The 12,447-nt window shown below is 41.4% G+C and overlaps 3 protein-coding genes across 6 annotated transcripts; 2 read left to right on the forward strand and 1 right to left on the reverse strand.

Annotated features, from left to right (window-relative positions):
• The first annotated feature begins 1,170 nt into the window (after nt 1-1,170).
• LOC133892790 (uncharacterized) lies at nt 1,171-5,319 on the forward strand. The gene is made up of 6 exons (XM_062333739.1): nt 1,171-1,336; nt 2,440-2,490; nt 2,566-2,608; nt 3,519-3,559; nt 4,856-4,915; nt 5,005-5,319. The coding sequence occupies exons 1-6, from the start codon at nt 1,271-1,273 to the stop codon at nt 5,065-5,067; spliced, it is 324 nt and encodes a 107-aa protein (XP_062189723.1). The 5' UTR covers nt 1,171-1,270; the 3' UTR covers nt 5,068-5,319.
• Nucleotides 5,320-5,758: 439 nt separating this feature from the next.
• LOC133892791 (10 kDa chaperonin, mitochondrial-like) lies at nt 5,759-7,523 on the reverse strand. The gene is made up of 3 exons (XM_062333740.1): nt 7,321-7,523; nt 6,599-6,741; nt 5,759-6,037 (listed from the first exon to the last, which is right to left on the reverse strand). The coding sequence occupies exons 1-3, from the start codon at nt 7,423-7,425 to the stop codon at nt 5,989-5,991; spliced, it is 297 nt and encodes a 98-aa protein (XP_062189724.1). The 5' UTR covers nt 7,426-7,523; the 3' UTR covers nt 5,759-5,988.
• Nucleotides 7,524-7,806: 283 nt separating this feature from the next.
• LOC133893376 (uncharacterized) lies at nt 7,807-12,115 on the forward strand. 4 transcript variants are annotated; one of them, XM_062334379.1, is made up of 8 exons: nt 7,807-7,990; nt 8,102-8,169; nt 9,226-9,345; nt 9,420-9,493; nt 9,908-9,950; nt 10,056-10,157; nt 10,268-10,376; nt 11,584-12,115. In XM_062334379.1, exons 1-8 carry the CDS (start codon nt 7,887-7,889, stop codon nt 11,702-11,704), a joined length of 741 nt encoding a protein of 246 aa, XP_062190363.1. In that variant the 5' UTR covers nt 7,807-7,886; the 3' UTR covers nt 11,705-12,115. The 4 variants fall into 4 exon arrangements, with proteins under 4 accessions (XP_062190363.1, XP_062190364.1, XP_062190365.1 ...); XM_062334380.1 differs by having other exon boundaries at nt 9,253-9,345; XM_062334381.1 differs by having other exon boundaries at nt 9,262-9,345.
• Nucleotides 12,116-12,447: the final 332 nt, after the last annotated feature.

The raw sequence follows: 12,447 nt of genomic DNA on the forward strand, positions 1-12,447 counted from the left end.
GAATCAGGATATGGTGAAATATCGACATCGCATTTCGTCAACCCGTGTGTAGGGTTTTGTGATAATAAAGTACAACTAAAAGGTTTGGCAGTTGAATGGTCAGCGTGAAGATAGAACTGATTGGAAGTTGGCGAGCCGGTGAAGAACCGCGTAGCTGTATGAAGCAGAGAGTCAACTGTTTGCACTTGTGTGAAGAACGAAAAAAAAATCTTCGCAAAAAGGAAGAAAAATACAGCGTTTTATTGCAAAAAAAAAATAAAAATATGTAGGTTGAGCTAGCACGAAGAAGATGCGGAGCACGTCATGACATATGCTGTTCTAAGGATCGGATCAATCAACTTCGTAAGGGTAAGTATTAATTTTATAGGTCGTTTCGTGTAATATTATGTACTATTTTAGATGATGTAGAAGAGAGGGGGCATGCGAGAGAAAGAGTGTTGTTTCGCGAAGCAACCGTCTCGTAAACTATAACTTAGAGCTATTAGACTACTCGTCATTGAAGAAGTTATCATTGCCATACAACTTATAATATTTATTTGTTTCATGTACAATTTAAGAGGCTATAGAATTACTATGAGACAGTTAAAAAGACAATTTACAGTAGAGGTTGTTCGTTAAATCGTTTCAAAATTATATGTTAATACATAAAATGGCCTATTAAACGACACTAAAGTACCTACACTAAGGTCACTCCCAATATAAGAAATATCTTAATTTTTCACATCATTTAGATATTAGTATAAATATAAACTCTCATAATACTTAGTGTCTATTAGTGATGCCGATATTTAGACATTACTCATAAAAATTATATTCACCCAAATACATTGTTTTATTTTATCTATATCTCATCTCTTAAATTATGTGCTCAAACTCTAATACCTTTCGTAGCTATTTCTTTCCACCAGATTTTATGCCCAACTTTTTTTAAAGACACTAGCTTCTTCTTTCTTCGCTTAAACATTAGAAGCCGTTTATTAGTTTCGGGAGTCAGGAGCGCCGTAAGAAACCTCATGGCATAGCCCGGCCCACGGGCTGGCAGCCCACAAAGTATTCTATCTCAAATCCTGATGGGCTATCGTTGGGCTGGACGCACAATTAGATTCCGGCCCATTACGGCAACGTGGCCCGGCCCATTCTCTTCTCGAGCCGTGAGCTCCTCTTCCTTCCTTCCGTCGAGCTCGGGGCCAACCCGCGTTCGCATCCACCCCGGCGCGGTTTGCGATTCGCGGAGCACGTCGTCGGCGAGCGGCGGAGACGTCACGCGCCCATGGACGAGCAGGAGTTCCGCCGCATGCTCGATCTCTTCCCCGTCGTCAGGTCCCGCGACTACTGCGTAATCCACCTACTCCTCCTACCTTCTCCTTTGCGGGGGACATTGGGCGGGGGGGGGGGGGGGTGGTGGGGTGGAATCACTGTGCCTGTGGCGCTGTACGGGATCCCGGGTCGCGGGGTTAAGGGTTCTGAGTTGGGGACCTCTGAGGTCGCGATTTTGGCATCCGTCGTTTGGGGTTTTTGCTCGTGGTGGGGTGCTTGGATGGTGGCACTAGATTGGGAATTTAGGGGTAGCGTAATCTATCTACCTCGCTGTTGATTCTGGTGACTTGTTTTTCCTCTTGCAACACGCAATTAGCAGCTGCGCACTAGGCGAATTGCAGCTTCGGGTTTTGAAATCTCCGTGATGTTTGCAGAGGTAGTTGTGGTAGAGGGCCATGGAGCCTGAGGTCAGAGGATATAATAGATGATATCATATTAGCATCCAATAACAGAAGTTCTGTTGATGAAATATTGCAGTGAAGCAAATAAAAGAAGTGAATTCCGTCCTTGTGCCCTGAACAGTCTAGTTTTTTGGAGCCAGGTGTATCAATGCCCTAGAAAAACCAAAATGGCACTTTTTTAACAGTATATACTCAACAGTGAAATGCTTCTAAAAGGGGGGTTTCTAATTTAGTCAGTTTCTCCTAGCCCCTCAAGATAACTAGATAAGTGGGCTAATATTAGTCTTTGTTTGGGTAAGTGATAGCCGTCCGTGTGATTGTGTTTCCCTTGCCATTTAAGTAAGTAGGCTATAATTAGCCTCTTGAAGTAGGTGGCCAAATATTACTTACAAACTTTCAGTAAGTGATTCACAAGTTGTTGCCATTTTCTTTATCGAGCTACATGTCTGCCATAGTGCCATGAATGTTTGATGTTATTTGAATTTGAGGGTTGTGGTTGAGAGGAGATTAGATGGGGCTGCACATGCATATAAATAGAAAAGCAGGCTCAACGGAAACAATTAGCAGAGTAATATAAGTAAATTGGCATGGAATCATAAACATTTACTGTAGATACCCCATTGCAGAAGTAACTGAAATAGATATGGTTAGTGCTTTGTTTTCCTGTTTGCAGGCCTCCTTGTGATCATGAATTGATCCAAACCTTTCTTGCCAAATGTAGGCTGATCCTGGAACATCAAGCAGAGGCGCCACGCAGCAAGCACGAGCTCAGGTCTGTTTGATTTAGTTATCTGAGTGCTACCTGATTATACTTGTTAATTATTGCTAATGAAGCTATTGCTTACAGGAGGTAACGAAGGGCAACAAAAAGAACTCAGCTGGTGCAGAAGGCATGTCAGCTAACATTTTGTTATCCATCTTATCAAATCTAGACCAGAAAACTACTGCTAAATATATGATAGCCATGTTTCACTATGTCCCTATGCTGGAATCCTATTCTCTGCCATTATCATTATAGAGGCAAATTCCATTGTTCCTCGGTCATCCCTGTTCACTTGAATCCAATGGGCAGTTTTTCGTGATCCTGCATCCCTATTAGCCAACAAATAGGAAGTAGGTATATCACTATAATAGGAAAATTAACAATAATAGGAAGTAGGTATATCACTACTTTGCGAATCTACCAAACTGATTTGCAATCACATAGTCCATCATTTACTAAAAATAAAAAATTGAAACGCACAAAATATACCTTTGCACAGCTCAAACTTCTTAGCTTTCAAGCTTATGTACACTCAAATCACACAGCCATACGGACTACTGAGCTAGTAATAGAAGCCATAGCACAGAGAAGTCAACCGTAAAATGGCCATCAAGGTGATGAGGAAACAACACGTGCTTAACACAGTCTAGTGCAGATCAGATATGCAAATGACCGAGCAGTTTAGCACTGCTCTTCAATGCGGTCCTATGGACAGACAAGAGATAGAAAACGAAGAAAATGATATCGAGATGTGAGCAATTTAGCGTTGAATACTGAGCGACAAATACAAGTCTCTAGTGTTATTGCTCCTTTCCTTTTTTAATATGAATTGAGGCCATAAGTTACTGCCCACCAGACCCAAGTGAACAGTGTATGATGGGGAACACCAACTTTGCCACAGTAGTAATGGCAGAGGAAACACTTCCTTTTATGCTGCACTCCAATTAGAAATTAGAGAATAGACCCAGTGATGTTATGTGCCAGTATGCCATGACATACTAATATGTTAATGACTGATTTTCTTGCATGTTTCACAGATCTATTTCTGCAGAAATTGAGGATGGCTGCTGAGAAAAAGGTACAAATACCTTTTGCATTTGTATCTGTAAGCTAGCAATTCAATGCAAAGATGAAGTATTTTAAAGAGCATTGTGTAATATTATGTGCCTTTTAGTTTTAGGTCTATTAGATTGGAAAGAATAAATCAAGGCACAAAAAACTGGCTCCACGTGATTGAGATCTTCCATGTTTGAAGAACACCTCCGAATCTTGTTAGTTCAATTTAATACCACCAGAATGACCCAAACTTTAGGAAAATACTGCTCTTGTCATTTTGCTATTAACATCTCGTTAATGTCCCCTTATGCCATCCCAACTGTCATGTTGTTTTATTTCAATCAATCCTAACTGCTGCTAGCCCACTTCTTCGTATCACCCCTTAATGGTCTACCCACCACTGAAGTTGTGAACTGAGTCTTTTGTTGATGGAGCTGCCAATTCTTCTTTCATGCTCGTTACCCCCTTTAGTATTGTCTACTTGCTCCTGTTCTCTTCTCTACACCGACTACATGGAGACAGCCCAACACTGCATCGACAATTGTGCCGAGATGTGTGCCACTGCGTGGTTAAATAGCAAAATTCATCAGTTCTGAACACACTACACAGCAACACTAGGCGGCAGGCAGTAGGCTTGTAGAGCCACAGCCACACAGGGAGGTGAGCAGCACCACTGAGAAAAATGCTACTGAAGGTCTAGCAACGGTCAAAACTCAACCAGCTTGTGGTTTGGGCTGCCAAGGGAAAGCTGTTCTTTTCCACATTTTTTTGGTGAATACATGCAAATAGAGAATTGTTACTTACAAGTAGTCCATGGAGTTTCATTTTTCTAAATTTTTTCCGCATTCCGGTGGTATTAAACTGAACCTTTAAGATTCAGTGGTATGTTCCCAATCCAGGGAAATTTTGATGGCATAAAACCAGTTTAGTCATTAGTAAATCTCCATGGATATCAGAAAAGCTGTCGTAAAAGTTTACATTTTGAGGTTGGTCAGGAATATACAAATGCATTTTAGAAATTTGGAAAATAGCTGCGCGTTAGCATTGTATCTTGGCTCCTTGCTGCTGCGCGTTAGCATTGTATCTTGGCTCCTTGCTTGAAGACTTAGATCAGTCTACCACGTGATGTTGATAATAGTATTACTACTACCACAACTTGAATACCATATTTCTGTTTATCACTTGTCACCTTTGTTAGATTATATATTTGGGTGGGATTGTATGAGTGGTGCACTTGAGTCCTCCGGTGCTAAATATCGTTCAAATTCAATAACACATTTTTTTGGCGGCTTAATATTTTTGTCGCCCTCTATCGCAGATTGGAGCAACAAAGGCAGAGTTCTTCTGCAAGGCATTTGAAGAAGCCCACGAGAAACTTGTATTGACTTGCCTCTCCCCTTCATCAATTTAGTACCAATAACTATTCAAACATCCTAAAGACTATGGGATTATTCCGTGTGTATGTAGGTTTACAAAGAGCTGAATCTGGATGCTGCTAAAAAGTTTCTGACTGCGTATGAGAGCGGATGATGAATACTGAGATTGAAGATCGGCAGGTGTCAATGATCCTGATGTATTGATTGGAAGCTATTGATGCTGTTGAGACTTTGATCGTAGGCACTTAGATCCTTGAGCTGTCTTGTGTGCAGACAGTAGACATCCCTTATTGGTTAACTACTTTTTTCGACTTGTGTTATCCTACCACCCAAAGAGGCTCGCTTAATTCAACTATTTGCATTTGTAATAGTCGGATTACCTCAAATTTCCTCAGAATTTATGGTCGCTGAGTCTACTTAAAACGGGAGTACGGGACCGTGGTGAGAAATAGTTCTGGAGCATGGCATACACCATTGACAATTTGAGCGATGCGCTTGCGTTTTTGTGGAGGTTTGATGAGGGCCCACTTTGGAAGAACATACATGTTAGCAACTCTCTGAGCAACACTCCATTGCCCTGAATACACAGGTCACGTCTAACGATGCATCAAGAACTAAGGTGGCAGCTGCAGTATTTGACGAACTGCGCAAATTGAACATGGATACATAAAAGGTACAGGCAAGTTTCAGACAAAAGATGGACTAGCCGGGTGCACACACAACATAAACTGAAGTAAACTCAAGGCATCCATCCAGTGAACATCCAATATACATTACTCGTAAAAATAATAATAAAAAACTCAAGCGATCCATCCAGCAAAAACATAACGTTGCAACCAGAGATAGGAGCCGAATGAAATATTTAAGGGCACCACTTCAAATGCGCAAGTTTACTCAATTGCATCTCAACAGAAGACACACAACAATTTTATCCGGTTCATGATGTTCCAAAACAAAATTCTATGACATCATCACGAAATTATAGAGTTTTTCTCAAGGATTTTGCTTCATAGCATCAAATCCTAAGTATGCCTCACATTAGAACGACTAGTGATGTGCTTTCTGATCGTCTGAATCAGTCCACAAGTGTACCCAAGATGTCGTGCTCTCTGAAGAGGAGGTACCTGAAATTTCAGAAGTAGCACGTTAGAGCGCCAACTCATATGAATTAAGTTACAGCTATAGTGTCATAAAACAGAGCATAATCCTGGATGAATAAAAACACAACAAGTTTTGTTGCTAGATTCCACTCAAAAGTTAAGATGCAATATTTGTGATCCAGTTACAAAGAGCACGCTAAACACTAGAGCATCAGTAGTGTATATAATGCATAAATGGTCTACAACAAATGCATAAATATGAAGCAACACATTTACAACAATACAACATTAATAAAAGTAAAGCATCTGGTATTATGATTCCATATCATATCATGGGTTTGTGTCGGTTCAACACATCTTTACGAAATCAGCCATATTGTTTCAGACAACAAGCTTATTATACGACTATAAGACATAAACTTTCCATGTATATAACAGCTCGGATATTATCGTGGTCAATTGAGAAATTACTGACGCAATAAGGTAAAAGTGTAGCACTTTATCATGCAAACACTAAACTAAAAGGTAGCAGTGTAGCACAAGATTTACATCCACAAAGAATGGATGGGTGCACGATTCACATACTCTTTGTCAGCAGCAAGCTTGACTTCAGTTCCACCGTACTCAGGCAGGAGAACAGTGTCACCTTCCTTCAGAGCAACAGGGATTAGCTTTCCCTCCCTGTCGCGCTCGCCAGGGCCAACAGCCACCACTTTCCCAGAGTTCAGCTGCACTCAGACAAACATTGTTAAGTTAATAATTCATTCTACATCTCAAACATTAGCATTAATCGTTTCTCCTGTTTAACACACACCCTATCCCCAAAGACAATGCAGGATCAATTGTTAGGACCAATGGGATCTATACAGTGTAAAACTGCAACAAGCCATCTAGCATGCTAATTCAACATTGTACATGACTATAGAAAGCGATCTTCTATCGTAACACATCAGATGGTTACTTGGTCGATCAAATTTACTATTCTGACAGATTGCGACCTACACCAACGCAATCTGAACCTCCCCACCAAACCACAGCCCAATCGGAACTAATTTCATTAGAGGGATGAAGGCACGAAGCATGGAAAAAAAGTACGCCTTTTTCGGCTGCTGCCAACTATTCCCAACCTACCAAGGCGATCCAAATCGCCCGACCTGCTTCAATTTCCACTTCGGCATCACGGCGCTCAACACCTCGCCTAACACCATGATCTAACCACCCCTCACGGAAAATCCACAGAAGTTCAACACAATAGGCTGCCCCAAGCAGCAGTAGCAAGATGGGGATGGAACGGTCGAGCGAGCTACCTGCTTGGATGTCTCCGGGAGGAGGATGCCGCCGGCGCTCTTCTTGGGCTGCACCAGCTTCTCCACCAGAACCCGGTTCAGCGACGGGATCAGACGCTTCGCCATCGCCTCTCTTCCTCCGTCCTCCTCTTCTTGCAGAGCAAGCAAAAAAACGCGAATTTTCCACACCCTCCGCCTCCGCACCGGCACCGCTGGGCCGTGGGGTTTAGGGTTTAAGGCGTGGCGGCGGGCGCAGGTAAATGACGGTCCTGCCCCTCGCAGGGCATGCTTCGGCGTCTCTGGGGCCGTCTAGAATGTTCCTCGCGGGCCGGGCCGGTCCGGGCCACGAGTTTAAAGAAGAAGAATGGGCCCATATATTTCCGGCCCACACTCACCGGATATTATAGCCTATGTGAAGCCCATAGGCCAATTAGGTCGAGCCTTGAGACCATGGGCCTATTAGGTGGGTGCTTAGAGCCCATGGGCCCAATGAGCGAGTTTAGGTTTGGTCCGTTTGGACGCCGCCGCGACCTCGACTGCATTCCAGTTACAGCCGGCGGCGGCGAGGAGGAGAAGTGCGGCGAGCAATGGCGGACTCCGGCAGCTCGAGGAAGCGGGAGGAAGGAGATGAGTTGGGGGAAGAGGAGGACGACGTCGTCTGTTTGGATCCGTCCTTCTTCGTCGACCGCAGGTACGCGTCGGTGGCTGCCGTTTGTTTGTGTTCTTCGCGTTATCGTGCGTGCTGGTGAACTGAGAACAGACTTCGTCTTGATTGCGTTGCTGGCTTCGTCGATTTCGGCAGCTACGAGATGACGACCTTCACCTTCGGGTCCCAAGTGCTCCACCTCCTCTGCCTCCGCGCTGCTTCCAGTTAGTGCTTCATGCTCCAGTCCTAGACTTCTTTTTTGCAAAGTAGTAAAATCTTTTTTTTTTGTTCTGGAAAATGGATTTGTGAAGTTGTTGCAATGGTCAATTGGCAAATTTAACTTCTTGCTAATAGGCCAATCGCCCGTAACTACTAGCCCAGGCTCTGGAAAATCTACTTGGGACAGGAACTGCTGTCCATAATCTGTTGAGCGCAATATTGTCCTGCTCAACATGTTTACCATTTTGGTGTTGAAGTCTTCATTACAACTGTTCTGTTTGATCCTGCAATGCTTATGTATTCGCCGCGGTGCTCGAGTTCAATGCAGTGCTTGTGTAGTCGCCGCGGTGCTCGGTGTTAAAGTCTATGCTTATTTTTTCATTTGCTGAATCAGTTATTACTGGAGTCTGTAGTATGCTAATAGCCTAATACTTTCTTCATGCTTGCTAGCTTATTTTACTTAGTGTAGTGGCAGTGGTGCTGATCAAAAGTTAATACCATAATAATAGCTGTATGCCAAAAATGACTTTGTTATGCTGTGACATCTGAGGTAAATGGTTGAACCTGTCGCACTTGGTGATATTTGTTGTGACATGTGTTTTATTCTTTTTCTTATTGTGTCTTTCATACAGCAAAATTGGGTTTTCATTACACAATCATGTGATTTAGGACCACTTTTCCTTTATCTCATGAGAATCCTACCACTCAGACAATGTCATTCTAGTACATCAGGACACCAAAAGGCCCGCATTGCACATGATTAATCCAATGACGGGTCCTATTCCATATTTTTGTCGCTTGGTGACTCTGATGTCTTATTCCATCCCTTCATGCGTGCTTTTATAGCCAAGCGTCAACACAAAGCTAGATTTTGCCGTGCTGCACTTGAATTTCATTCCATCTTTGCAGTGCGTGATATTTCTGTACTATTTAAGCCTCAACATCACTACTTTAGTTGTGTGGGACATGAGTTCGATTCTACCTCACAGTACAAAACGCCAGATTTTGTTGTTTCCTTACCATGGCAGCGCCATTTACAGACATTCTAATGATTGGTACAGCTGATTATGACCTTACTGGACAGTTAGTGTGGCCAGGTGCAGTCCTGATGAACAATTACCTATCTGAACACCCAGAAACTGTGAAGGGACGTTCAGTGATTGAGTTAGGATCTGGGGTTGGTGAGAGAATCCCCGTTCATGTTCCCTTCAACTTGTGATCTTGCAAAAGCTGACTATGTTGTGACTTGTTGTAGGCATTACTGGCATATTGTGCAGCCGTTTCTGCAAAGAGGTTGTCTTGACTGATCACAATGACGAAGTTCTAGAGGCAAGGTTCAAACCTTCAAAAGATCTTGAGACTTCCCCATGATGTTTAACTTTAAATTTCTAGTTTTAGCAATGTGTATATGTAGATACATAAATATGGCTTATGATAGATAGACAGACCCCTCAGCGTCAATATCTTTTGCAGCTTCTATATCCTCAAATTGTAGACAATGTCATAGATCATGTATGTAGATACATACATATGGTTTATGATAGACAGGGATGTTTTCCTATCTGTATCACTGTATGCCAACAAATATTCTTTCACCCTCCATATCTTGTGCAATTTCTACATCCTCAAATTGTAGACAACCTCATAGATCATGAATGATTCAAGAACCATGTTATACTTGCATCATTCCTTATTCTTCAATTCAAGTGTCACATCTATTTATGCTGAAGAATGATTTTGCAGATTATAAATAAAAATATAGAGATGCAGACATGTGCAAATGCAGGTTATCTCTCCTTAACTCTGAGCTTATTGTGTTCCATTACTATGACATTCATGAATGATTAAATAACTATCCAGAAATTTATCTTTACTGGTACTTTTGTTGCAGTCCTGACAGCTGAGAAGCTAGAGTGGGGAAACTATGACCATATAAGCAATATCATTAAAAAACATCCTGTTGGATTTGATCTCGTTCTCGGAGCTGATATTTATATCCTTCAAAACTACGCCACTGTGATTATTTTCACTTCTGATCATTTTTCTTATATTCCTGATTTCATACATCAATTGTGACATCTTGTGGACCTTGACTCGCAGAAAGCTTCCAGCAATCTAGTATTTCCTGTCTCTTTGATACCGTAGAGAATATTATTCGAATTCAAGATGGTAAATGCAGATTCATATTGGCTTATGTATCACGAGCTAAAGTGTACGTATTTTCTCAACCTAATATCTTAATGTCCAAGGCGTATTTGATTAGATAGAGTTTCTATACTTTAACATAAAAAGTGCAGCTAAATTCTGTTCATCATGCTGTTCCATTTTAGAAAAACCAACTCAATGCAAGTGTAGGAATCGCAATTGTAAACAAAGGATGCATTACCGACCATTGAGTTGCTTATTGTGTAACATTAATATTTTGTATTTTAATTGGACTTTTCATTTTGTCCATCAAGAATAAGGTTTGAGTTCGCCGAATTCCTGAATGTATGGGTTTGCTAGTTTTGATCTAACAATTCATATATGTCTGAGTTTGGTGAATGCCATTATTGCATAGTTAACAGCTTAGTCTATAAGATAACTGCTAGTTCTCTTGGGTAAAACTGCTCAAAGATGTACATGATCAGTCAAACTAGAATACCGTCATTAGAAGTATGTCTAACTCATCCAGAAAAAAAGATTGTAATTAGAATTTGGAAAATTGCTAATAGCTTCAAATAATTGAATTATTGAGACATTACATGAACCATTTATCCCATGGATTCGAATATATAGCAGATTAAACAAACTAGAAGACCGTAATTCGAAGTAGACATCCGAAAAAAGATTGTAATTAGAAGTATGCCAATAGCTCCAAATAATTGTAACATTATATGAACCATTGATCCGATGGATCCAAATATAAAACATGTTACATGCTCTATGATGCAGTGCCAATGCTTACTGAAAAGAAGAGGTTTCCAGCAAAATTCTTACTGTGGAGTTACATGTGTAGTAACAGAACTGCCAATTTGCAGACAAACATAGTGTCGTGCCACCATTGTTTTGTCAGGTTGTCACTTGCTGGAGATACTCTGCACCTAACAGTAACAGTTGATTCCCCTTGTGCAAAAATGATTGTCAGTTGCCATTCATGAGCAAATAGAATTACAGTCCGGCTTGCAGTAGTTTATTATCATTTACTACAGCTAGAATTGGTAGCATACTCTGAGCATACTGTTTGTTATGCCCAGAATGTACTGTTGCTGAAGCTTACATTACGAGAGAAGCAGCAAAAGAATAATAACAATACTTGGGCTATCTCAGGGTGCATTCTTTGATTGTTTAATTCCCTACTTTTTCCAGTATTAGTGAGTTGATATAAAAATACTTGGCATTCTTGTAACCAAGCTAATTTGGTCGTCACTGATGCCCAGCATGGATGCACTGGTATTCAAGGAAGCTGAAAAACATGGAATGTGTGTTAAAGAAGTTGATGGAACAAGAACAACCATCTCAAATCTTGAAGGTGTCATATTTGACATTACACTTAAATGATGCCCGCCCTTCGCCTTCTTTGACAAAATGCTTGGGTGGTTATATCTCTGTAGAAGATGAAACAATACCATGCTTCCACAGTAACATCATTACTGATGATGGGCTTCAATTCGTATGCTGATTTAGTGTGGTTTTCTACTGTTCATGAAGAAGCATCGAATCATGAGTGCTGATGTTACAACTTTCTCAGATTATCTATCAGTGAGATGACCAGACTCTGAAAGTTCTTGCGAGGACGAATTGCTGAAAGTAGTATGTGGAATCATGCGAGTTTCAGGTGCTGGCCTGAAAAAGCTCTGAATTACCATGAGCTCGTGCTTGGTGTATCATGTAAAACACCAAACAAACAGAAACCTTCAGCACATCCTTCAATGTGTGTAATATGGATCCAATTCGCTGCCTTGTTCTTTAGCTTGTTCTTGTTTTTTGCTATCTTGTAAGCTTGCAGCGACAATTTGTCAAGGCCTCCCTGATCCAACCATGTCACGAAAGGCTTTTCTTGGGAGCAGCCCAAATCCGGAGCTCCTGCGAAAAGGCCATGAACCGTCCCAGATCTCGTCGTGTGCGTCTGCTGCACACAGCACTGACACTGTTGCATGCATTGCAATCGTACTGCTTCAGCTAGAATCTAAACAAGTCTGAACCCGGCCAGATGCTAAACAATGTCAAAATGCAAGCAGTGTGATAATATTTTTTTTATAGAGAAAAGCAGTGTGATAATATACAATGACAGAAGCAACTTT

The sequence above is a fragment of the Phragmites australis genome, chromosome 15 (genome assembly GCF_958298935.1).
Source record: "Phragmites australis chromosome 15, lpPhrAust1.1, whole genome shotgun sequence".
Lineage (NCBI taxonomy): Eukaryota > Viridiplantae > Streptophyta > Magnoliopsida > Poales > Poaceae > Phragmites > Phragmites australis.